Source organism: Anas acuta, chromosome 8, assembly GCF_963932015.1.
Source record: "Anas acuta chromosome 8, bAnaAcu1.1, whole genome shotgun sequence".
NCBI classification, from domain to species: domain Eukaryota; kingdom Metazoa; phylum Chordata; class Aves; order Anseriformes; family Anatidae; genus Anas; species Anas acuta.
In genome coordinates this window covers 1,122,523-1,149,291 of record NC_088986.1, presented here as the reverse complement: position 1 = coordinate 1,149,291, position 26,769 = coordinate 1,122,523, and the positions used below count along the sequence as shown (strand labels likewise).

At 42.9% G+C, this 26,769-nt stretch overlaps 1 protein-coding gene across 1 annotated transcript; it reads right to left on the bottom strand.

Annotated features, from left to right (window-relative positions):
* Positions 1 to 1,184: 1,184 nt before the first annotated feature.
* ANKRD13C (ankyrin repeat domain 13C) lies at positions 1,185 to 26,252 on the bottom strand. The gene is made up of 13 exons (XM_068689965.1): positions 25,678 to 26,252; positions 20,507 to 20,548; positions 17,598 to 17,702; positions 16,572 to 16,657; positions 15,139 to 15,184; positions 13,975 to 14,041; positions 12,173 to 12,317; positions 11,295 to 11,426; positions 10,162 to 10,323; positions 9,386 to 9,465; positions 7,843 to 7,941; positions 7,032 to 7,132; positions 1,185 to 6,009 (listed from the first exon to the last, which is right to left on the bottom strand). The coding sequence occupies exons 1-13, from the start codon at positions 26,048 to 26,050 to the stop codon at positions 5,879 to 5,881; spliced, it is 1,569 nt and encodes a 522-aa protein (XP_068546066.1). The 5' UTR covers positions 26,051 to 26,252; the 3' UTR covers positions 1,185 to 5,878.
* Positions 26,253 to 26,769: the final 517 nt, after the last annotated feature.

Sequence of the window (26,769 nt, the reverse complement as noted above, 5' to 3'; positions counted from 1 at the left end):
TGCAAGCAAAGAGCAGGAGCTATTTTTAGGCCAAACCTAAACTCCTTGGAAAATGACAGCTAGGAACCAAAGGTCAAGAGCACAGCAATACAGGAGGTGACTGTTTATGTTGGCAAATGGTAATTCCTGTGCTATATTAAGTATTTCAATAGCTATTATTTCTGCCACTAGCATTCTCAAAAAAAAAAAAAAAAAAAAAAAAAAAAAAAACTAGTACCAAATAGGGTTAATTGTTTACACAGCAACCTTACATTCACTACTGCCAGATTTCAGCAGTATTCACTCACAGTCCTAGTAGTGGCTGTTCTGTTTGCGTGCCACTATCAAGACACCCAAAAGCATCCCTTCCTTCTAGTCTTGAGGAATGGGACATCTTTTCCCCTAAAATGAAACTAAAATATTTAGTAAATGTCAATATTGGCTTTGTTCCAATTCCTCAGGTACCTTGTCAGCGTGCAGTTCAAGCTGCCCTGTTCCATTTGGAATGAATGTACACAAATGGTGTTAGATGAGGTACCACAGGCCAGATGGAGGTTTTGTCCTGCTGTAGCTGGTGGCTGCTGTTCCAGCGGCCAGGCTTTCCTACAAGGATCCTACAAGGATCGCTCCCACTACACGAAGGAAGAATGATTATTGTGAAGTCAGACTGAGCAAGACACTCTGGATGAAATCCCTGAAGAAAGAGTAGGTGTTGGCATACCCATTTTAAATCGAATGCACTTAATTTTGGCCAAAGCCAGGCTTGAAGCTACCTACATTAGATGTTACTTTAGGTTATTACAACCCAACCCTGAAGACTACAATGTACCTGTTGACTTAAGTCTGTGCTTTTACTATTTTAATTAACTTTGTAGCTCTCTGTTAGGTTCTACTTTCCTCTTGCAACTGACTGTTAAAAGTTCATTGTCCACACTTGTTCTGAGATTACTGTTATGTTTTCTATGTATAATCCTGGATTTAAGAGAGAAAACTAATGTCAATATTGAACACAGTTAAACTTAAAAGGTCTCTTTTTTCCCTCCAAGGTAGCTATTCTTGTTACTTGCTAAGAAGAGCTTGCTTCTGTCTCCTTCACCTTCAGGTATGGTGGAAGCAGTGTTCATTATCTACCAGTACTGCACCTCCCCAGTGTAGTAAACAGTCCCATCACATTTTAGAGCTTCACAAAGGGTAAAAACCAGTGCTAGGCTGAAAATTGAGACTTTTATTTAAAAACTGACCAATAAAATGCCCTTGCAGAATGCAGCAGTGTGAACTCATCTTCTCAAATCAAATCCTTGCTCAGAGATGTACACCTCTATACTCTTGAGAGTACCGCATGGAGGGAGCATTGAACTTGATTTTTACATGTTTGTCACATGTTGAACAATTTCAGAATCGAACAGCATATTTTGGTCTTTATTCTAACAAATGATACAACCAAAACATTACTATTAGTGAAGGTAAGTTAAAAACATGGACCAAAAAAACTAGTAAGATGCAAAAAAAAGTGACATTGTTTTCATGATAGTTACAAATTGTAAGGAAAATAAATGTGAAACTGCAGCATTACAGGAAACTTGTTAATACAGATTAAATAATGCAGTTATCCTTGCATGAATTAAAATTGAGAACAAATACATTTAAAAATGGACAGTTGCTTTGAATATCAACAATGTGGGTTTCCAGCACAAATATATCCAGAGTTTTTTTTTTTTTAAACAAATCATTTCTATACATAAATCAAGAATTGCAGTAAAGTGAGTACAGTGACTGGAACAGCAGCTCCTTGAAAGGAAAAAGACAACGCATTCCCTTTGCCACAAATTAAAGCAATGTTTTGGAAGACCAGTAAAACAGTTTGGTTAAGAAACAACCCCTAGAATTTATTTGCAACAATTTCTTATTTCAGTTTACCAAAATTAGTGGCTGTCTTTTTAAGACTTATTCATAAAAAAATTCTCTCATCAATCAGAAAAAATTAGGTGGTGAGATCAGAGAGAAACACCACCCAGACTCTGCGCTGAGGTTGTCTCTGTCACAGCCCTGGGACACAGATCTCCCCTCTGGGCATCCCTCCCGTACCGTCAGCGTCAGCTTTGCCTCCGGGAGCCCCACGGTGCCAGCGAGCATCCCAACACCGTGGTTCTTGCACAGGCTGTGAAAGCTGCCTCTCCCAGCCCAGCTGGGTGCAGCACCAGTGATACCTCACAACTCCGCTAGTAGGTCCAGGAATGCGTTTTTGTTACGCAGATATTCACATTCCATGGAATTGTGTTGCAGTGGAAGCCCCCACACACGTACAGGTGGCGTTAAAGCGCTGGAGCTGCCGGGCTTTTTATGCAGCAGTAACGAGACAGCCTCAGTGGATATGTACTCATTGTAAAGGGACAACCCTTCCTTAATACCTAACGTGGCCTCAAGGAAAAGATGAAGGGAAAAAACAGAAATTAAGTTCTGCTAGATCAATCCTGCTAAAAAGACAAGTTTTCCAAAAGATATCCAAAGAGGAGATCGAAGTGGTAACGGACACCAACGCCCACAGCACAGCTGGGGGCCGAGGCTACATCGAGACGAGAAACACTTCACCCACCTACAGCGCCGACAAAGCTTCTGCGTGGATGGCTCCGTACTGACGGATGCGCGGGGTCAGTACAATAAAAAAAACCCTTGCAAGCAAAATGAATGATACTGGATAAAACATTGATACCGGTGTGGACACAGCCACCACTGGAGAACCGCACCAGCACAGCTGCGCTGCCGGGGAGCTCAGCACCCAGCTCCCCAGCACAGGCTCAGCCTAACGCAAGACACGTTGCTCTCGCTAACGAAGGTTCCTACAGCTTTCAGTGTATCCATCAGCAAACCACACCCAAAGTGTCCATACGTTTTTAACAGTGTTTTAAAACTCACCGCTAGGAATGTTTCAGACAGAAAACACATCACCAGAAGTTGGAAGGAAATGTACCGAGAAACAGTTCACCAACTCTCACTGAATGAGGCGGTCACAGGAGTCTAAAAAACAGTCACTGAACTGGAAAGGACAATCTGATGGAGTCAGATCATTCGGCTTCGGAGTAAGAAAAGCAGTAGTATGTTCACTACAACAATGCAAAAAGACTACAGTCAACAAAACCTGTGTCCATTCTTCTCTGCTGATGCTCCAAATTAAAGCAAGCCTTAATATAGCAACGCACTAGAAAAAGTTCCTGCAAATCTTAAAATGTATCAAAGTTAGTCATTGTGTAGTCATGAAGATTTAAAAAAAAAATCTCCAGCCAGAGTCCATGGAAATCACTGACCACATTTCCATAACCTGTAGTGGGCTTCAAGCCATACCTCACTCGCCACCAGAAGTAAAGTCTCTTCTACAGGCAGGTGGAGATACACAGAACCCTCTGTTTCACATAAGGCTACACTCAAAGGTGATAACTGTTGGTAGTGGTTTTTTTTTTTCTTTTTTTCTTTTTTTTGTTTAAGATCTAGCATCCAGTCCATTGCAGTTGCTACGTTGCCAAAATACATAGCCCCAGCTACGTTGGCTCCTTCCTATGTCAGCAAGCTCTGTGATATTTTGGAATAACCAAAAGCACAAAATAACAAAACAAATGGTTCTTTCCCTGTAATACTGAGGAGAAAAAAATAAAAAAGATTTCTAACATTCACTTTATGAAGAAACAGCCTTCTGCATCTGCTGAAGTTTCCAAGCAACTTTATGGCACCCGTACTCTCCTCGGTTTTGTGCCTGCCACAAAACCTGATCCAGCAGCACTGCCCCAAACATTCTTTTCTACATTAGGTATTTGTAAGAGAGGGCAACAGGAGTATTCGGCATTTGGCCCCATTAGTATTTAATCCTGACCTCCAGCACCGACTGGACAATTCAGTCTCTACATACATTCAATCTGGGTCTCTTGTGGTAAGGATCTCAGCTGGTTCTAAGCAAGACCTCGAGGTGGGTGTCAACTTATACCATAGACGTAAAACACTTTAGGAATTCATAACAACTTGGAAGAACAAGTCCTATCATTCCTAGAAAATGTTCAACATCTGCTATTGATACAGTACTCAAACATAATTACAAAAATTTTACATTTCCCTTTCTTTTTTCCCTATTGTTTTTTTTTTTATTTGATTTTGCATTAGTAACTCCAGTGTATCAGTCACAGTCTGCAAAGTAAGCATTACTCACCCATCCAAGGTGCAGGTTTAAAGTGATGCTGGACAAGGATCAACCTCAATTTCCTATTTTCACCTCATCTTTACTTTGCGGATAGTGATTCACCAGGACTCGTTTATAGAGTGGATACTGTATTTCTCTAGAGCAGCCTCTTTGGGTTTTATACAGGTAGATTCTAGAAGTTCAGAAAGAGTTTCTCCTTCAGACACGTATTTCCACATTCTATCAATGTGCCTGACAAGTCAGCTTTTATTGCCTTGTGATAAGCTATCTCCACGTATCATCCGCATGGTTAGTTAGGTTGGTTACCTTTACTAAGCATTGATGGTACTCTTCATAATAAATTCTGATACTTAACTCTATTATTTCCAGAAAAAGTTTTAACTACAGTGCACAAAGAATATAATTTTGAAAATATTTACATTTTTGTACAATTACACCACAGCACTTTAATCTAAATTTCTTAAAACAAATAGCACCATTAGCCTTTTGCACAAATTCTTGCTAACAAACCAAAAAGCTGGATTTTTGTCAAATTAGGAGACTGGAACCACTTGGAATGAGAATAAGCTCAAGAAGCCAGGGTACTGAAACCCCTACTTATTAAAAATAAGGGGAAAAATAATTTGGAAATATTCTAAGCATTTGCAAATAAAATCCTCTAAGGTGAGCCCTATTCAATGTGCACTACAATTGAACTAACTTCAAGAAAACCTTTCTCCTCATACAAAGGCTTGAGCTTATTGTTCTAGGAACTCTTTATAAGCACCCCATGTTTTCCAGTGGCTGCTAAATACAAATAGGAGATAACCTAGTTGGTGTTCAACCATTACGGAGCAAGTCTCCTAAGTGAACATGACAGATGAGAAGTGGTGACTTTGAGCTAATGAACTTCCAAGCACGCTAATCAAGACACATCATGGACACAGAGAGGCTTTTCCAAGCCAGTTTGAAGAGAAGTTATGTGCAGGGCCAATGAAAGCAAGATTAGCAAACAGCTCAGTGAAGAAATTAATGGTTCAGAGACATGGATAGCACCACAATGGATTGCACTAAGGTGCTAGAGGAGGTACCTTATTCCCTGCAGAGTGAATGCTATTTCTGAAGTGCATTGCAATAGAAAATGCAATTGTTTAATGGTTACCATTTGGTTCATTCAACTACAGAAAACACATTCCTCCTAATATGCATTCAACTAACATTCAAATTACTGAACTATACATAATGATACATAGTTTACAATTCTCAAAAACAAAGCTTGAAAGAATGTAATACCGTCATCTTAAAATATGGTGGGATGTTTTAAAGGACTGATATCCAGCTAAGACATTTCCACTTTTATGCTAATGGTCCAAGAGTGCTTTTTGTATCACCAAGAAATGTAAAAAAATTTAAAAACGAATGATAGTCCTCACAGCTGTTAAGTATTCTCAGGGTCATTGAGGTGTCAGACTACCACGCTTGCAGTACTGGATGTATAAAAGTGTGAACAACACAGCAGGAGACTTGCTGTAAATCAGGAACTAGATTAGATGCCCGTTAGAGTGAGTATTGGTACATCAGTCATTTGATGCACGTTCCCTTTTACTCTGGATTAAGTTTATCCCTTCCTTTATGACCCACTCCTTTATCTACATCTGTGGGCTATTTGCATCCATTTGCTCTCACTGTGGTACGCTGGTATTGTTATTGTTATTCACCATTAACCTTCCAGTTTAATTAGAGATCAGGGAAACGGCTGGGGTCCTCCTTGTAATCATCAGGAATAGTGAAGATGGATTCATCAAATTCATCGTAACGGAACTCCTGAAAAGTCACAGTGGCTGTGATGGTGGGAAATACAGGAATATCTAGACAGGAAACGAATACAGGGAAAAATCAGAGGTACACAGGCTTACCAATAATTGCCAACTATTTTTTAATGAATTGTAACTTCAGACTTGCTTAATGTATAGAAGCTTGTTTAATATTTCACAAGATGGCAATTCAAAACTCCTAAAAAAAATGAAGAGGTGCTTTATAATAAAGTTACTTCAGAAAATGCTCAGATACCCTGAGCAGTGAAACGATATCCAACTCAATACACAATTCAAAAATATTAACATAATAAACTCAGTGACTTTCCTCTCTTGATGCAGACTGATAACCAGGGAACCCTTCCCCTACTGTTGTGGTTTAACCTGGAAGAATGCTGACCACCACACAGCCGGTCGTTCACTCCCCCACAGTGAGACATGGGGGAATTGAAAGAACTTTGCAAGCCTCAATCCATACACAGAACTGTGCAAGCGTGACAGGGGGCAGAATACAGTCTGTTCAGAATGTCCAAGCTTCCTGGTACCAAGAAATCCTCTAACATTTAGAAAGCGTGCTATTACTTTGTGACAGTTTGCACTGCGATAATCAATACACATAAATAAATTGTTTCATATGTTTATATCTGGTAGCAAGGGTAATGTTTTCATTTCTGTTTATCTGTAATTGAATAATATGTCACCTATAAACTTCGAGAAAAAAGCAATACAAAAATGCTACAAAGTACTTAACTTGTGACTAAGATGATGCTTTAAGGCAAGGACGCTTCAGCTTATCTGTATTATTCTTAGAACAAGACCCTAGCATTAGGAAAACGTAAATTACAGAGGTCTCTTCCTGGCTAGGGCTATAATCTCCTTTGAGCTGCAGATTTTCTTTTTCAAACCAAACATTGTTTGCAGTACTGTAACTGCATTCCCCTGAAGTCTACAGCAACACACACTTACATGTATGTAGAAGTTCTTTGCCAGAACTCAGAATTTTTGAATACGTTGTACAGAACGAACACACATATTTTGGCAAAATAAACCCACAAGAATTGTTAGAGTAGCCTTACCTAATTTTACAGGAAAGCCTGGTGGAAGCTTCATTTGAACAAATTCTCTAAGTTTGTTAAAGTGCTTGAAGGGTGCAATTACTTCTAAAACATTCAATAATCTGGAAAGGAGAATAGATTTCATTACCAATTATTTCCGCAGGCTTTCCCCTCTGGAAGAGATAAAAATAACCCAAAGAGCACGGTGCTGCAAACACACAGATTAATCCGTTAAAATAGAGGAAGTTGGCCTGAAGATAATACAAAATTTTTAAAAATGTTAAAAAGTGATGAAAAAGGATTTGAAAAGTTACATCATGCCAATTGTGCGTGTGTGCTTATGTATGGCTTCAATATCATCATCACACTCAGTTCTTAGTGATCCATACTGAATTATCAGGGCATACAAACAAACACCAAGACATTTGATTCTTGCCCTCTTTTTACACCAGCAGCTGAAGCACAAACTACCACACCCCTCTTCTCTAAAGACATACGGAACCTGACATGGTTCTGTATGGAGGATATAACTTTGTGCTAAAACTTATTATGGGCACAACTGGTTTAGTATTCTGTAGGATCAGGCACGTGAGCATTGTGACAATTAACAATAAACCTCATCAAGCCCCTGGTCTCATCAGGGGAGTGAGTACTTAGCTCTTTGAGAGCAGGCACACCAGCAGTGAGGTCTGTAACAGTTTACTCACTTAACAACACTGCTTCATACATGGTTTTTAAACCACCAAAGTCCCTAACCTGAAGATACAAAGCATTCTGCATTAACATATTTCTTACACATAAGTACTATTTATGGCCAGTAATTTTGACTTACGATTCAATTCCTAAGGGAAATTCCTGGCTCATAGCTATTGTGGCTTTAAAGGTCTTCTTGCTTTCTTTACAGACCAGCTCTCTACCCAGATGAGGAGCCCTGCAATGGGGAGAAAGACAAAGTCATTTTTCCCCCCCTCTCAGTGGAACCTCAGTTTTAAAGGGAAGAATCAAGACTCGGTTTTGAAAAGCCAATAAAGAATCTCTAAATTAAAGCAAGTACTTCAAAATAGAGGCTGTACATATAAAAAAGGCATCAGTTGGTAGGCACCTCAATTTAGATCACTGAGTTCTGCTAAACCTGGAGGCAAGACAGATACAGTTAGGGAAAAGACAAGAGTCTTCAAATAACTCCACATGAACATTACGTTAATAACTGCTACAGAACAGCAATTACCTAGAAATACATTCACCAGCTGGTTGCAGAAGTAGGCTAAAATAGTCTGTATGTGAAAAAAGTAGCAAAGTTTAAGTGTTAAGTTTGTGAAGAGACTGAAACAATCTCAGAGAAAGCAGAAAAGTTATTGTCACTAGAAGACAATAATATAAAACAGGACAGAAAAACAGAAACAGAAGAACAAACATCAGGTAACAGATGTTACTGGCATCTGATTTCTATTAGCTAGAAACTCAAATTTCCATTGAACACCCTTCAGGTTATCAGACTATTAAATGCTGCTCTTATCAAAACAGACACGTTCTATGTTGATCAAGCATAACCTATTTATTATGCTTGAATATTTATTTTATTTAAATACATAAAAATGAAAGTGAAAAAAAATACATGTGCATTTTTAGTAAGCCTGAACTGCAATGTCATCATCTTCCCTGCTTACATCTGCCTATAGCATAGGCTATGGGATCTGTGGAAAAAAAAGGACTTATTTACTTCTGGGCCCTTCTACATGCAATAGCTGGGAAACATTTAACGCTTGAAAAAAAAAAACAAAAACTCAACTGCTTGGATATTTTACAAGTGACGCTACTGCAAATTAATTTAAAATGTAACTGCTCAATACCTAAATACATGCCTAGAGCAGAGCATCTTGCAAAAACCTCACTAGTACAAGGAGTTCTGTATGCCATTGTACTCCAGAAGTGTGTTTTCGCACACTGACATTGCTACTAGGCTCATTAAATTTTAAACACTGAATTTTAAACACAGTGAATTGGAATATTTATTATCATCACTTGAAGACATCAGTGAATTACAGCAATGAAATTGACAGAAGTCTTCCTTTAAAAAATGCCAGGTAAGATGCACGTATTTTCAAAGTGTTTAAATTTTAAGCCATAGCTACCAGGTACATGACCAAACTGTATTTTATCGTCACCTGACACAATATTGTTTGTACACAGGTATCAGCTTCCCAGCCAGTTTCTTCCATCCACAGACACACGTGAAACATCCAAGCAATCAACAAGATTCCTGCCCCTTGAAAACTAAAACCAAAAGCACCCACAAACTACAGGACACTAAAAAAAAGTACCAGCGACCTAACAGTGTCTATGGAAGTTAATGCCAATGAAACAAAATCACTTACTTTCCATTTTCAGCAGATATGTACTCTTCCCATGTAATTGTATTGGGTGATGGTGGAGTTAGTGACTGCCGTCTGACAGGCTGTTCAGAGAAACACATCATAGCTGTTTATCTTTCCATATATTCTTAGAATTTTACTATTCAACAGATGTACTTGGTTTGCAGCTGATACTTCACACAGCTTTTCCATCTCCTACTCTTCCTTTCATAGGCTGCATTTAGATATTACGCCTCAAACAGCGATTTACACAGAAGCTGTCTGTTTTAATGCTTTGCTTAATCAGTTAATTCAAGAGCCTGAATGACAAGTTAACAAACCACAAACTAATACAGAAATAAATTAATCCTTTTTAAAAGGCTGTATGCATGTTCCCAGTTGATGTCTGGCTCACTCTGAATAGCTCTTGATTTCATGGAGATAATAACAGGCTTAGTCCACTTTAATGAAGCTAAAGGAAAACAGGATTGAAAAAGAACTAGAAGGGCATTCTACACAACAAACATTTGGTGTAAAGAACTTAGTGATTTGTCAAAGATAAAAACACCATCTTTTATTAAGATACTAATTATGACTGAAATATTCAATATAACCAAAAAAAATTCTCAATATGTGCACTAATCAGGATAATTAAACTAATGACTACAATTACACTTATTGGTAATACTTATTACTTTAAAATACAGACAGCCATAATAGAACAAAAACTTCCGTAAATTATTCGTGTGAAAGTTTATTCACTTCTGAAAAAATCAGTGTAAAGAATGACATAAGTATACCTCAAAATTTTGTTCCATTAAGTTGCCACCTTTACTCAGGCTCTCCATAATAGCTTTATTTCGAAGAATATCCTCTTCACTGAGATGTTCTCTTCTTTTTCTCGATTCTAATACAAGTCCATTAACTAGGTAGAAATCTGCCAAAAAGTTTCCTACTCTTTCCTGCAAGAAAGGAATTAGACATGAATTAATTGCAGAAGATAAAGTAAAAACATCTAAATTCCTGTATATACACGTAATTACATTACAGTATGACGACTGCAGGATTGAGATGTTGTAATTTAAATTTACACAACCAACCATGTGAGCTATCACTGTACAGTCCCACTAACACACATACAGCACAAACACAAGAGTTCCATCAGAAACAATTATTTTGTATCAACGGAAATTGAGAAGAGATTGTTTAAGAATCTGAAAGTGGCCAAGGGAAATCTGACTAAAAGTTATTTCAACAACAAGTTACATTGTAGTTTATATGCATGGATTTTCTGTTTTTTTACACATGTAAAATATGGATTCCTTATTTCATGAATGGATGCAGCTCAGAAACACTAGCTCAGCAGAAAACTGTCTATAAATGGCACAACTTAACATCCAGGTGAGAACAAAACCTTTCAGAGCTAGTCACCAGAAAGCAATTTCTTACTTAGAGAAGCTCTGAAGGTGGCTGCTTCAATATTTTCACAGCTAAGAATTTGTACCTCAAACAGCACAACAATAACTGGAAGGAACATGCAAAGGAAACTGTACCCAGAACACTTTCATCTTCCTACATTTCACAGACACAGGAGCATACAGGAGAATCCTTACCATAAATCCTGGAGTGACTTTGCACAGACAATATAACCACAGAATAAAGTTATTTTCTGTACAGTCTGTTTCCCCCCCACACACAAACACCAGCTACAGTTATCTGCTTCCAGGCTACCATGTTCTTATGAAGGGAGTCTGTCAGATACACCATGTGGTCAAACTAGGGACAGTAGTGAGGGCAGGGAAAGCATCACCACCCCACCCCACCCCTCCAGTGTCTTATTCTTTCACTTTTTTTTTCCCCAATCACATTGCCATAAGACTTTCTGATCTTTGTCCCTGGTAACACCAGACTGTGAAATCTTCTTTCAGCTTACTGTTTTGTCTTCTCGAAAAAGCCATCCTGTTTGGGCACGCGTGAAGGTAATTGATTTGGTTGATAATGTTGCTGAGTAAATATCACTGCTCATCAGAATGTCAACCTCTTCCTCTGTTTCCATCTCCGATTCCTAGAAGGAAAATTTCCAAATACAGCAATGAACTGATGATAAATGATTACTTCTTAAAACCTAGAATCAATGCACCTCTTCTTTTGGAACCTTTCCCAGAATCAGCATTTCCTGAGTTTTCAGGCAGCTTTACAGAAGCTGAGCTGGTTAACAGAACAGTTTCATCCTGGCCATTTCATCTGCATTAATATTTAAGGGTGACTTATCCTGAAGCTCACCAGCCACACCCTTTGCATAAGCAAAGATCCATGCTTAAGTGATTGGTGGGTGAAGCTATAATTATAAACTCAAATAAATAGTAGGGGACCAGTGAGTCATAGCCTTGCACTGTTTACAGCTACACTGGCCACGGAGTGACTAAACGGGTGCAAAGCAGCAGCAAGTAAACTTGAGAACCTACCCGAGGACACGCAACTTAAGCCCACTGGAAAGATGAAGTGTCATGCTTCAAACTTTAAAACCTATTTACCTACTCAAAATGAATCAGTCTTTTCTAACAGGTATTTCATACTCTAGGTTTTTCCCCCATTTAGAAGTCTGTATCCAAACACAGTTCTTCATAAGACAATTTTACGTCACCAACAGAGCTTCAGTTACATCAGCTGAACAAAAAAATACGTGGTTTGTATTACTTCATAGTTCGGGTCTTTTTGAGAGGCACACTTTGTTTAGTAAATTCAGTCAGACTTCTGATGGGCAGTAAAAGCTTGAGGTACTTCACACCCTCCCTTCACACAGTTACCCACCTCGTGATGTATTCGCTGGTAAACTTTTTGTTCATTGTCTAAAACTACAAAAGATTCAGAGGGTGCTGCATCACCATTAAAAATGAAGCTTAAATCCCCTCGTTGGCACTTCATGTCTGTAAAGTCTATGAGAGTTGTGTCCAGCCTGTGAAAATACACCAGTATTTTAAAAGAAGTTACCCACAAACACTCAAATAGACTGGTACATTCTGTTTTCAAGCAGGAATTTTTTTTTTTGTCACAACCAAACACATTAAGACCTAAGTCTTCACAAAATATTCCATAAATTAAGCCTGGATGTTGAAATAGAGAATTAGTATAACCACGTAATAGGTTTCACATTACAATGTCTACCATCAAAGGTGCACTCCAAGCTATTTTTGCACTAACTTCATAGAGTAAGTTCCATCTTTCATCACATGCCAACATCTCGCCAGCATGCAGCGAGCGACCATGGTGGCCAAAAAAAACAACTACACAAAGTAGAGGAGGCAGACAGCATGAGCTGCTGAGCCTCAGACCAGGAATGACCTCCTAACGGTGCAGACAAGTCAACAAGCACCTGTCCGCCAGCAGGAACCACCCCATGTACCATGGGGTGAACATCTCACTAAATTTGGAAGAAAAAGTGGAGGCTGCAGCTGGTTCCAGACTAACCTGCCCTGGGTGCTAGAGCACCCTTCGTATTGTACATAATCTAAAACACAGTGTTTTATAAAGAAAAGCTCATCTTTATTTCAAAGCTGACAGAATGAGGAAGTGACAAATTACGTAGCCAGCATGTGTGTTCAAAAATGCAACTACTCCACGTGGCAAGCAACCTATTCCCCAGGGAGTAACCACTGATTTGAGTAGCAATACCAGGATGTGACCCATCATAGAGAGAGGGCTAGAAAACAGACTGAATGTTCATTTGATATATTTTAGTTACTGTTGCTATTTTTTTCCCCTCGCCAACACAAAAGAAAGGCTTCTGCTGACCTGAATAATTTAGAGACAGAGCCAAGGAAAGAGATCTCTCTAGCAACTCATATGCATTAGTGCTAGAATATTTACTCCTCCAAAACAGATGGTTAAAGAACCTGAATTTAGTAACCACTTCAGCTTTAAGGGGTGATTCCTTAATGCTCGTCATATATTGGCCTCTGAATTCAAGAAAGAATCTGGATCTATTTCCTTTGAGAGCCAGTCTCATAACTCCCAGCTATATAAGTGGAGCAGAGAAAGGAGGAAAAAAATGCTCTCAGACTCAAATTTGACCTAAAAAGTAATTTCATATATCTATGCTAAAAGCTTTAATAAGAAAATAACTTTCTATAGATATAACCTGCTGAATCCTAACATTTTTTCCCATTAAAGTTTTGGAACCTAAACAGAAAAGACAATTGAGTCTGAAAACACAATTTAAACCAGTTGAACGGCTGAAAAAAGTTCAGGATTTTGTGAATCTTCTGCACTGAGCATTTTAAAAACAGAAACAGTACAATTTTTCTTACTCCACAGAATTCCTTTTTTTCAATTAGTCACTGTCATGTCTGGTAGATACAGCCTTACACAACTCAACTGTTTTTGCTTTATGTTAAGTGACTCAGGAATTAAAGCTAACATCAATTTGACAGTGGAAAAGACTCCTGTAGTTCAAACCACTTCCTGCCTCTAAATACCTATGTACCAACACAACAGTGCTTCACAAGCATCTGCACACTCCTCGGTGTTCTTTCACACCACACTTGAAACCAGCATTTTCACTAACGTACAGGTATTTGTGGCTTAGGAATCACAAACTACAAATCAGTACTTACCTGATATTTATACCTTGTTTGTGTATTTTACAAGCATCAGAAGGCAGAATTCGGGAAAGTAAAGGCACTGCAATTAGGGACAGAGATCATACAATTAGGACATTGAGGTTCCTCTGCAAGATATGTCTATTAAAACTATTCCTCACCTTGAATTTCTACACATTGTAATACAGAAATACAACATGCCCATTTCCATCACAATCTCTACACAAGTACAATTGACTGACACCATGTTTTTCTAATCGATAACTGTAAGACTGCTACATAACTGTACAGAGTACCTCCAGCATTGGGATAGATCTTAAAATGTCCTCGTTTTAACTGAGCTAAACCATATAGAGATTATAATAATTTGTCTTCCAGCCAATTGAAATTTCAATTCCATGATTTGATATTTTAATTTTTTTATTATATCAGCTGAACAGAAGATACGCGCTGAACAAAAGGTATGTGCTACTGCACAGGGAGACCCCTGGAGAAGAGGACCACTAGGAGCTTTTTCTGTGCAGTGCCTTACTGCCATGATAATATTCTGTAAATCAGGCCACAGTATCATCACTGAGCAATGTCCTATTCCTTGCCTGTACCTACTCTTTTTTCGTGCTGACTCTTCTGAAAAGTGCACAATCGATTACATAAAAAAGAAGGTTTTTGTTCAGGATCTGCTCAAGATTTCATAGCAGGCTGCCTCCTGATTGCCCCTATGAATATTGGAAGAGGCATATAGTGTATCAAGTACTTCGACTATGCTTATACATAGGTATATAGAATTACTAGAATTTCCACCAGTAGCAGAAGATATCACCAACATTTTTAAATTATTCAGACACGGTGACCATTCTTAACACATTCTTGTTAATTTATTTAAACTTTTATTCTTCTGATAGGAGGAAGATGAAATCAAGAAACACTCTATGTTCTACTGCCACACAAAAACACATTCAGATTAATGTTTGAACACTAACACGTAGCTAGCTGCACTTAACTGGAAGTCAGGCATTCAGAGTGCAGACTGAAATTCAAGGAATTAAATGGCACCAGTCCAGTTATTCAACAGGATCGTGAATTTTCCAAAAATCAGAAAAAAAAATCAGCTTGAAAGAATTAGTGTGTTGAAGACTGACTAGCTTATCTCCCTATGAAAGAGGATACACAGCCACTTACCCCAACTTTGAAAATCCCAGTGAAGCTCTAGATAGAAGTCACCTAGCTGAGAGGAGAAGAATACATTAACAAACATTTTAGTCTAAGTGAGAACTGTAAAATTTGTTGAAAGTTAGAGGCAGAATTGTGTTCTACCAAAGCATACTTTTTACCCTCTGATGCAAGTAGTTGAATCGATACTAAAATTAAACATTTCTGAAGCTTTAACTACAGTAGAATCAACAATGACAAAGTTATGTAATTCATTTAAGCTAGCAATTTTGATTTATTTTTTTTTGTTTAAACAATTCACACAGCTAGTAAGCAGTGGATTTGAAAAGATTAATTGTAAATATCCATTAAAAGAACTAAAGGCCGCTGTTTGCTTTGATTGACCACAACCAATGACATGGAATTATATGTTATAGCTTAAATTAATGAGTCAAGTTTCAGCTACCAGCATCCACATATACACAGTTCAAATTATCTTCTGGAAATACACTTAATACCATAAATGCACCAGTCAGTTCCTTCAAGCTGTATGCAAACGCAAAAGCAAAGTAAGGATTGACATGATTAAAAAAATCAGCAATGTTGATAATACACTGAGGCAGTCATATTTTTCCACTCCATTAAGGAAACATGCAACTCTAAGCCAGGCCTTGCACTAGTAGGAACAAGGAACAGCAGAGCTGTTTTAGTAAGGCTGCTTGCTCTCACACAAAACCTGATTTTTTTTTTCCCACTTCTACATAGACAGCAGGTTTTTTTCCTCCCTTGGATCAATGAAAAACATAGGAACACGGGCAGAGCACATTCAAAGACTGCACTGCTGACAAAGCTTAGCTCAGTTTTCTGATATATGGTTTAATTAAGATAACTGGTTTGCTTTCTGCAAACCCACTTGTTTTTACAATCTGAGTACACAGAAGCCCACCCCACCTAGAGGGAAATAAACATCCGTGTTTTGTAATCACAGTTCTAGCACACTACCAGTAGCAGTAAAATGCTGAAACAGAGCAATCTGACCTTTTCTTCTTAGTTTCTCTAAAGTCAGGGAAGTTTTACTGTGATTGAGAAAAACTGTTTGCTGCATGCAGTTGAAGAACTAGACTGAAAAAAAAAAAAAAAGTCTTTCCTTTTCTGGGTTTAAGGAAGCCTTAAAAAAAATCAAACAAAAAGTGTAGATTAAAAATACATTCTTTAACTTATAGACTGCAGAGATGACTAATAGGTCTTACACAAAACTGGTCGAATTCCTAGAATTTGAGGAGGAAGTACCTTAAAACACACACAATTCTGTGACCCTTTAAAATGGTCATGGTAAGCTAAGGTTACTATTAAGAGCAACTAGCTTTGCACAAACAAGTAAGAAGTCTTTTTATAGTTTGCTAAATGAACACAAGCCACTATTTTCTACCATGCTTTTGTCAATGTAACTGTCTTGAACTTACCTCTTTCAGGGCTTTTAATAACCGAGGTCGCTTTTCTTCAACACTTTCCCTGGACTGCTGTTTAAGCTTCCTTAGGAGTGCTGTAACTGAACAGAAATTAACGATAAGGAAAAACTATGCTATTTGGTTGTTAACTGGAGGTTAGGGTTGGCATTCAACACATTTAGAAAAAAATTAATGCCAATGTAGCATTTCATTAGATTTATAGTTGTATAAAGTTAGAGTAACTATACATAACCCACTATGATCACAACAGGAAGAAAAGCCTCAAACTGTTTATAATATAACATATTCAATCATATCAAGAAGGCTTTTTACACGTTTCTACATGTTTTAGTAAAATAAAGTGAACATAAGCCTACAGATAGACAAAATTCTTCAGGAGCGAGGAGACTCCATGCAGAATGCTGTTAGTGTATTACAAACTAGGGCATTAATATACTGTGAAGTAGAACAGCAAGTTTTCTGCTGGAAGATGCGGTAAAAATAAATACTATTACACCCACTAGCGAGCAGAAGTAGAACGATTTACTCTACTACTTCATATCTGAAGTAATTCACTTCAATCGCTGTATTTGTCTATTGACCTGCTGAGATGCAACATAAAAGCAATGTCCCATTGCCAACTGTTACATCAAATATCATCCATACGGCTACTATGCATGGCCTAGCTCCTATTAAACAATCTCATATAGCTGAAATCCATTCTCCATCACCGTAACTCCTAATTTAAATACAGAATGCTAGTTTGTAACTTCTACAATGGCTTTAACCAAAATCTTAACTCTGTTCAACGTGATGTATCCTAATGCAATTTCTTTCCTATCAAGATAAGGAAATGGGCATGTGTCAAGCTTATCAAATCATATTTAAATATTAAAAAAAGTTGATCTGATTAAGATAAATTCTGCAGAGAACATAAGTGTGGGTATTATATAAAAAATAGCTTGAAAACCTTTGTTTTCCTATCCTGAATGAGGCTTCCATTTCTGATTAATTGGGAAGCAGAGGTTCAGAGGCTCTTACTCATTTGTCTGTCTCCGTAGCTGATGGCTTCTGCAAGAGGGCTCCATCCCTGAGCATTTTTCACCTTTACTGGAGCATTGTGGGCTAAAAGCAAGTGGGCACATTCTGGAACAAAGCAGTAATAATTACAGTAAACATAAGGGATCCATCAATATCATTCATGGAAACAGTAATATAAGAAATAGTAGATATTCAATATATTAAACACTACCAAAACACACATCCAAATTCTGAACACAAACTATAAACACATTTTAAAAAACATTCACGTAAGTACTTGTAGTATTTTCCTATTAAATATGAGGACTAAAAGCATAATTGGTAATCGATGACCAATTACATCACCACTGGAAGAGTTTTCCTTCTGCTTCTTGTGTTTTGCTTTTTATAAAGCGGTATTTTTGTGTGCGTACATCCCTCCCTCTATATAGCAGATATTGTAAAACTGACATCACCTCTCCCATTGCACAAGGCTATACATTTATTAGGAGACGTTTCGTGCCCTTCCACACGCGGAAGCTGTGCGCAGGCTTCCCTCTCCTTATCTCACCCCCTTTGCCCAGAGGTCAGCGGTGAACTCATTTCCTAGAAATCCACATGAAGGCACGGAGTTTTTATTAAGTCTCGATAACCTTGTGCATACAGGAGGGAGAGAAAAACCTGTCAGCAACGTAACCCTACACACTGCATCATCTTGTGGCAACATGGCATCTACAGGAGGCACACGAGCACACTTGGACCTCGGAAAGCCTCAGAATATGCATGACAATGTGCGAGCAGTGGTTAGCCCAGGACTAACACTGGGGATAACACAGCCCTGCTCCCACAGCACACCACCCGCAGGCTTGTGCTCCCCCAGCACAGAGGGGGTACTGCTGTGATACGCTTTTTGTCAAAGCCTCGGTAAGAGCACGCATCGGTGCCCCCCGACACTTGGCATGCACGTGCCGTGCTGTCAGAGCACCGTTAATGTCTCATAAATATCACACAAGCTCCTAGCGTAGCCACAGCTCAGCCTGCGTTCCCTTCCCTAAGTGGAAAGGCTGGTGATGGAATCAGGAGCAGCCCCTAAAACTACGGGGAGAAAGCTTTCAGCGGTTCCACGTTCTGAATGAGCTGCCCTCCTTTTCAATGGTTCTTCCGTTTCTAAGCAGGGAGCGTTTCCTCACCGCATCTCATTAAATCACCCTGACCCATCTGCAGCGATACAGCAGGATCAAGCCGGCGCCGCAGGCTGAACAAACCCTCTCATTATGAATCAGATGGGCACCAAGAGGGGGACTTCCTGCATTCCTCACCTGCAGGTGTTACAGGAAACCCTACCAGCCCCGCGAGATACAGCCACCCTGAGTCACTGCAAGCACCGCGTGCGGGAAGGAAGAGACACCTCGGTGCTGAGTACATCATCCTTGTGGTAAGGGAACAAAAGCCCTAACTGCTCTGTCCACACACACAGACACACACAGAGCGGTGCTTCTGTGGTTGCTTAGATAGTGCCTACCAGGAACAGCACCGTGCACTGAAGGCAGATAGGCTTACAGGCAGATTACACCTTCAGATAAACACACGGGATGTAAATTCACCCTGGAATTCACAGGTCTGGCTATAATGCTGCCACATAGGGCTGAACAGGGCACGTGCACCAGCCCAGAAAGACAGAAAACTGACCTTCAGGATCAACGAGACCGACTGACAAGGCAGTAAAGGACCTGGGCTTCGTGGTGGATCAAAGACTAAGCAGGAGTCAGTCAAAGCAGTAAACCCAGGTGCTGTTCTTAACATCCCGTGTGAATATTCCTGCTCCAGCCAAGCTACAGAAAGGCTTACCATACACATCCTAAGTGATTTAGGGCTTCACACATGGGACAACTGACAAAGAAGCCAAGAGGGGAACTGCAAACTGCAATCTCAAATATGCAGCCGATGGGAAAAGGAGCGACAGGAAGAAGTGCCCCTCCTTGCCATGCTGGGCTGCGATAACCGGGGGATTTGTCAGCACTGAACACAGAGGGCTTTTAATCTTAGAGCTGGAAGGTAAAATAACCACAGCTCAAAAGAGACTTAGAACTCAACTGGACTGAATTAAAGGTGATAAATTCTTCTATATCAGTGTTATTTTATTAAAGAAAGAGCTTTGTTCAAAATCATTTGTACTTGTCAGTGTGGTGTGGTGCTGTTGTAGCTGACAATAGCTGTGCTGCAGAGCAGCAGCACATGCCAGGTGCAGGACTCCTGTGGCTAACCAAAACCAAGGCATTCTTCCTTTTCACTACTGAAACAAGAATTTTTCTGTCATGGAGACAGAACGATTATATTCCATGTTTTTTCCCCAGCCTTAAAATATGCCTACTTCAATGCTTTCTATTAGAAATAGAAATCCTGTGCCTGGAAATCCTGCTGTAAAAAATTCCCAAAGGATGTCTACAAAGATGACAGCCACCACGGACCACCAGGCTCCATGGTCCTGCAGCCTCGTGCTGGGCCCTGCGCAGGGCACTCGGTCTTCAAACACAAGGCAACAGCTGGGCAGTGGGTCAGAAATCTGAATAAGTGAATGAAGGAGTGTATGAAAAGCAGGGAAGCGATTTTCACCCACGCAGTCACTTACTCTAGGAAATGTTATTTTTATTCATAACTGGGAAAAAGCTGAAGGAGGTCGGTCTGTCTTTCCAGCCTAGCCCACTGCCTACCTCGTTCCTTGATTTCGGCCTGACCAACACCCAGACTTCTTTCCTCCAAACCTGCATGACTACTGCTATTTTTTTTTTTTTTTTTTTTTTTGGAAAACCTCAACTTTGAAGTAATTTGAAACACAAGACTGCATTCAGGAAAAACAGAAAACAAATCTTTACTCTTGCCCCTCAGCCTTCAAGATAATATAAGGCAACAAAATTGATATTTTTACCAACCTTTATGCCCCAACATCACAGCAAGATGCAGAGGAGTGTTTCCTAAAATAGAGTGGAAAAAAAGATATTAGATTCGACATCACAGAAACCATTGCAACTCCCGGCAGGGCTGCACACACAGCTCAAACACTCTGCGTTAAGAAACTTCAGATAGACGACCCGGTAAAGGAGCACACTGACGTGCACCAGAGCAGTCAGGTTTTTAAGCAAGTCCCACGTACAGTCTTTTGATTATATTTGTTAAAACAAACACAGCTGAAACACTTCATGGGACAGAGCTTTATAATTACATCCCGAAACCTGCTCCGGCCAAAGCGGTACAATCACATCTTCAAGACAGTGATAACCCAACCCTCTCACGTGGCCTGACGAGTGTGGTATTTTACAGAGAATGACAGATCTAGGGTAAAAGCTACTCAGAGATACAATACTGATTAAAGTTTTAAGAGCATATTTTATGAATTTTTCAAAGACTTGGAATACAATTTTTACTAAAAAAGCAAACGGACAGGTTGAAAAATAATGGTAACTTCACTTCCAAAAGCACAGGGACCTTGCGGTTAGCTTAATGCCATCTCTCCAAAGAAAGCTTCCAGGATTAGCAGCAGGTACCATAAGCAGGGCTGTTTGGCTACACACGTGGCACGTTTGGTACTGCTGTTCTTAGACACGCACAGTAAGGGACAGGGAGGTGTTGTGCTGCATTATCACTGCTAATTCTAAAGCATTTCACTTTTGTAACTTAAGGCTGTAAAATTCTGTTTAACCGTGTCCCTCTGTATGCTCAAACATCTTCTAGCAAAGCTAACAAAACGTACTGCCAGTTCCAACACATGCACTGGATTTTGGGGGAATTTTACGGCACCAGCAAGAAGCACTTACTGCACACCAGGGATGCACTGCACACCCAACAGATGTGCTCCAAAACATTCCTGCACGGTGATTACCAACGAACTGCAGCACCACGAGATCCCCCATCAAGACAGGCAAGCAGGCAAAGGCAGAGGTCACAGGCAGCCTGGCATCAGCTATTCCAGACACAGCACAAATTATTGCTGCGGGTCACTGAGGCTCTCAGGCAGCCAGCTCCCCGCCCGCTGCACACACCTCACTCGGCTAACCTCAAATCTATTCATAGGCTCCGTAACACCTGTGAGCCAAAGCCACAACCCCGAATCCCGGGTGCACCCAGGCTTCCTTAAGGGATGGAAAGGACGCTCCTGGCACACTGGGAAGAAACACCAAAATAACCGGGCCTGTGACAGCTACACTGAGAACTGGCAAATCTTTCCGCTGGTAAACAGGAAATGCAGTTGGGCAACAACGCGCAGCGTTTCAAAACTCCTCCGGGCAACCCCCTCAGCTACCTGATCTGATTTGGAGGCTCCCTGCTCCGAGCAGGATGCTGCGCTGGGTTACCTCCAGGGAGCTCTTCCAGCACCAACTTTGCTTTGGTTCTGCGACCTTCATCACACCGAGAAGTAGGGAACTGAGAACTGACCGGGAAACTTGCAGGCAAGGGGGAGAGGAGAAGGAGCGTGCGCACCAACAGGCATTGCAACAACTGCTGGAGCACAGAAATCAGAATCTGTCAATGCCAGAAAAAAAATAAAAGACTATTTCTGAGGAAGATGAAGAGAGGTAGCAAATATCCTTCCTGCTGGTCTTCACCCAGTAAGGTACTAGCAAGGAGCCAGAAGTTTGACAAATATCCACGAGATAAAACGAGGCTCGCTGCAGGACCAAAGGAAGAGAAGCCACTAAGAGGGAAGCTGAACCACCTCCCGAAATGGGGGAGAAGGAAAGGGAGGGCAGACACACAGGAGCACCTCAGTCCCTGCCCCTCTGACTGCCGGAGCAGCCGAGCCCATTGGCATGGCCCAGCACAAATCCCTGTTCAGAGCCCGCTGACCCCGAGCAGCACAGCCCCAGGCAGATCTCCCCACCTGCACTGCAGGCAGCCTCACGGGAAGCAGCTCACCTCACGCGGGGCTTTATTCCACCCCAGTCCCATCGCTGCTCTACAAGAAGCACTTCCCTTCCACAGGAAGCCAGGCACGCACACGTAGGCGCTGCTCCAGGCCTGCCAACCGAGCAGTGCCCGCTCCTGGTGCCCTGCACAGAGGTGACAGTGGCAGCAGGAGCTGAGGACCCAAGCCAGCTCCGTTGGGCACAGCCAGACACACTCGGGCACAGCATTCTGCACAGCTCCATCCCTAACCTGCCTTAAGGTCTGATAACCTGGGGAGGCCTCGATGCTCTGGGGCAAGCAAAGCTGTTTTTTATCAGTAGCACATTTAGGTGATTTATCACAGCAAGCCACGTGAGGTTACCTGGCACAGAAGGAAGGGATCACGGCGAGGTGTCACTCGATTCACAGAACATCTCCCCACAGCCTCCAGCAGATGGGAAGCGCTGTCGGAGCAGCCCCCTCGCTCACCAAACCTCTCGCTCAGCCCAGGGGAGCTGAGGGAAGGCAGGGGCCTCGGGATGCCACCCCACCCGCTGCACGGAGCAGGCTCTGAAGCAGGCAGCAGCACAAGACCTCTGCAGATTTCGTCTCAGGAGTCTGGCTGGGGGCAGGCACATCGGGACCAGCTCGTGTCTGCTCCTTCAGCAAGGCTGGGGACCTGCAAGCACATCCTCGACCCCAGCAGCTGCCGAGAGGAGCACGCCAACCCCCTCGCTAGCACCCAGCTACAAGCCCCATGCTCTCAGGGTACGGCTGTTACGGGACTGGAGCAGGACGGTCCCACTGCAATCTCACCGTGCTGCAGCCTCCAGTGCCACCGCCCGGACATGAAACACATTTTGTTACCGAGTCACGGCTCTAGGACAGTCCCCACCCGGAGCACACGGGCTAATTCTAGTTAAACTAACCTGATGGGAAGTGCACGGCTTCTCACTAACCCACTTTCCCTCCCCAGCACAGCTACACTCCCCTGGCAGGCCAGGCTGGGAGAGGGCTTCGCTCCTTCCAGCCCCAGGGACACCTGAGCACCTCGGGGTGTCAGGCTCCGGGACGAGCCGCGGCTGCAGCGCCAGGCCCACCAGGACAAGGATTTTGCCTGAGTTTAAGCCGTGCAGCCCTCAGGGCCTTACTCTGAGATGGCAGCAGTACAACAGGGCCCAAAACCCTGCACGTCTGCAGCCAGGGCATGCAAATAAAAGTTGTTTGCACAAACACGGAGCCCAGCACTGCCCTAACGGGAGGGCAGACCTGTGTGCACGCACGTAGAGGAGGACGAGTGTTTTCCCCTGGTAATTCAGCAAGATTTGCCTACTCCAAAACCAACATTTTTATTTTAAATCTATGTTGAAGCTTTTAAATGCGCATTATAGCAAAAATCACAGTAACCTAAAGCACATACCTACCAGCTTCCCCAAAGAAACCCTCTTTTGGAAAGCCGGCGCTGGCCTTACCGACAGGTGATGCTTTTTTTGAGGTTAGCTCAGTGCGTGGGGCAGGCTGCGCTCCATTTATAAACCACCACCAATGTTTGTTTTACCGTGAGTTTAACATTCTCCAGGACTTGGCTTCTCTGCCCTTAACCACATGCTAAAAATGGAACCGAACTATAAACACCAATTGTTACTAGAAGGTCTTCCTCCCCTCCATCACTTCCTCATCGCGCACCAGGACTCTTCGGGCTGACTTCTGAGGGCAGCTGTGAGCTGCAGCTACCTGCCCAGGTAACTCACAACTCAAACAGGTCAACAAGCGAGGGGTGGATTCAGGCAGGAAGAAAACAATAACAAGGAAATGTTAGTCAGGCCTTCCGAACGTCCAGACATCGAGGGTTTGGGTTTAGTTTTGTTGTGTCTTTTTGTTTGTTTTATTTTTTTGAAGTCTAAGAACAAAGGAACACTGAAAGTTAGTCTGGAGAAAGACCAAGAGATAAATCTACAGCACTCCTACTGTAATCAGCAGCGAGAAAGCAGAAAGATGTTTGTTTGAAAAGGACTTATATTAGTATGTAGATATATAGATAAGTGCATATTTTTATATATTTTAGAAGCTGGTATTGATGTCTGTGACACGCTGCAGATGACAGTGCAGCAGAGGTGTGCCAGGAAGCGCCCTCAAAGCAAAGACCCCAAGCTCACACCGATGAGCTGGATGAGGAACGAGAAGGGCTGCAGGGGAGAAGCCAGCAGAAGGCTCCCAGCAACAACATTTCCCTCCGAGTCTGGTGCTTTCATTCTCCTCGTCTTTGCTGCAACGCTTGGAATGAGGATGGCAGGATAAATATATCCGTGGCTGTATTTATAGCAAACCACTTAGAAAAATGTTATGACAGTTGTAAGAAATACTCCTCCCCATCCCGACTGAGGAAACCGAGCTGCGAGTTACACCAACCAGCACGCGGCCGCTTGTTGCAGAGTACCCGATCCCACCACGGAGATGGATTTCATTGCTATTTCTTCCGCTGATTGTACCAATTCTGAAGATTGCCCTCTCTTAGGAGGTGATTCTGTTTTATGTAACACAATTAAGCAACACAAAGGGGACATTTATCTCCCGGCCAGAATTAGAGCATAACCCTGCCCTGTAATCACAGCCTGTGCACAGCCCCATCCCGCACGGCTTCCACTCTCCTGGACGCGTGGCCTGACCCCAAACAGGCAGGAAACGCAGATGGGAACTCCCCATGGAATGCAAGCTGACTCCACGGGGAGATTTGTTCTTTAACCATGTACAATATTTCCCAAATTAAGCATCCTATTACGAAATAGGCACGTTTTGAACATATACATGTTTTAAAGTAGCACGAGGCTGATATTTCTACTTCTGCTGCTGCTTCTCTGTCCAAAGCAAGCCCGCAGGGGAGCTGCTGACAGGATTTTGGTGCTCTCAAACCCCAGAAGCAAAGAATTCAGTTGTCAATTGTTGTGTTGTTATTTTTTTTTTTAACCTGGGGGGAAACCTAAAGATAACCCAAAGGAGCCACTCACTCCTAGGTGACCCCTCAGCATTGCCATATCCAAAATTGAACAGAACTTAGCGAAATAAACACATTTTTCCAGTGATTTGGGCACGGAGCACGGCCTGTGCCGGGGCAGCGCCTCCCGGCGCACACGGGGAGCAGCGCGGGGCTCCCGGACACCCCCTGAGCCCCGGTCCCGGCGGTGGGGGGGGTCCCTCCCCAGCCCCCCCGCCCCGCACTCACCGTGGCTGTCCTTCTGGCCGATGCCCTGCGTGCGGATGAGGGCCGAGAGGCGCCGCACGTCGCCCTTGAAGACGCATTCGTGCACCGGGAAGTGCGCGGGGCCCCTGCCGGGCTCGGCGCCGGGGCCTCCTCCACCTCCTCCTCCTCCTCCTCCTCCTCCTCCGCCAGCCACCGGCGGCGCCTTCAGCGCCTGCGGGCCCGATGCGCGGCGCCCCCCGGCCCTCGCGGCCTTGGCGCGTCCCGCCGTGAAGCCGCCCCCGCCGCCCCCGCCGGGCGCCGCCGCCGCCTCCTCATCGCCGGGCCCCAGCAGCCCGCCGCCCGCCTTGCAGGGCCGGTGCTCGCGGCGCACCGAGCGCAGCTTCTCGCCGGTCATGGCCGGCCGCCGGGGAGCCGCTGGCAGCCGCTCGGCATCGCTCCCTCCTCCTCCTCCGGCCCAGCCCGCAGCCGGCACCGCCCCTCAGGCCCGGCACCGCCCGCACCGCCCCGCCGGGGCCCCGCTCTCAGCGGCCCGGCGCCGCCGCCATCTTGGCCGGCGCTTCTCGCGAGAGGCGCGGCGCGGGGCGAGACCGGCGGCACCGCGAGACTGGCGGGGGGCACGCCCCGGAGAGAGGCCACGCCCCCTTAGCGAGAAGGCCACGCCCCTAACCGAGCAGGCCACGCCCCCTAGATAGCAGGCCACGCCCCCCCTTTTCCCGCCCCGGCCGCGGGGCTGAGGGGGCTGAGGGGGTGAGGAGGGGGAGGGGGAGGGGGAGGGGGAGGATGAGGAGGATGAAGATGAAGATGAGGATGAGGATGAGGAGGATGAAGATGAAGATGAAGATGAGGATGGGGATGAGGAGGAGGAGGAGGAGGAAGATGAGGATGAGGAGGAGGAGGATGAGGATGGGGATGAGGATGAGGAGGGTGAGGATGAGGATGAGGATGAGGATGAGGGTGAGGATGAGGAGGATGAGGATGAGGATGAGGATGAGGATGAGGATGAGGGTGAGGATGAGGATGAGGATGAAGATGAGGATGGGGATGAGGATGAGGATGAGGATGAGGATGAGGAGGATGAGGATGAGGATGAGGATGAGGAGGGTGAGGGTGAGG

Excerpts from the sequence above, each read along its gene's own strand:
- ANKRD13C (XM_068689965.1), bottom strand. The coding sequence starts at position 26,050 with ATGACCGGCGAGAAGCTGCGCTCGGTGCGCCGCGAGCACCGGCCCTGC. Across the intron at positions 9,466-10,161 it reads TAATGGAACAAAATTTTGAG|CCTGTCAGACGGCAGTCACT; the intron begins GTATACTTATGT and ends TTCTCTGAACAG. Across the intron at positions 6,010-7,031 it reads AGGCTTTCCTGTAAAATTAG|ATATTCCTGTATTTCCCACC; the intron begins GTAAGGCTACTC and ends TTTCCTGTCTAG.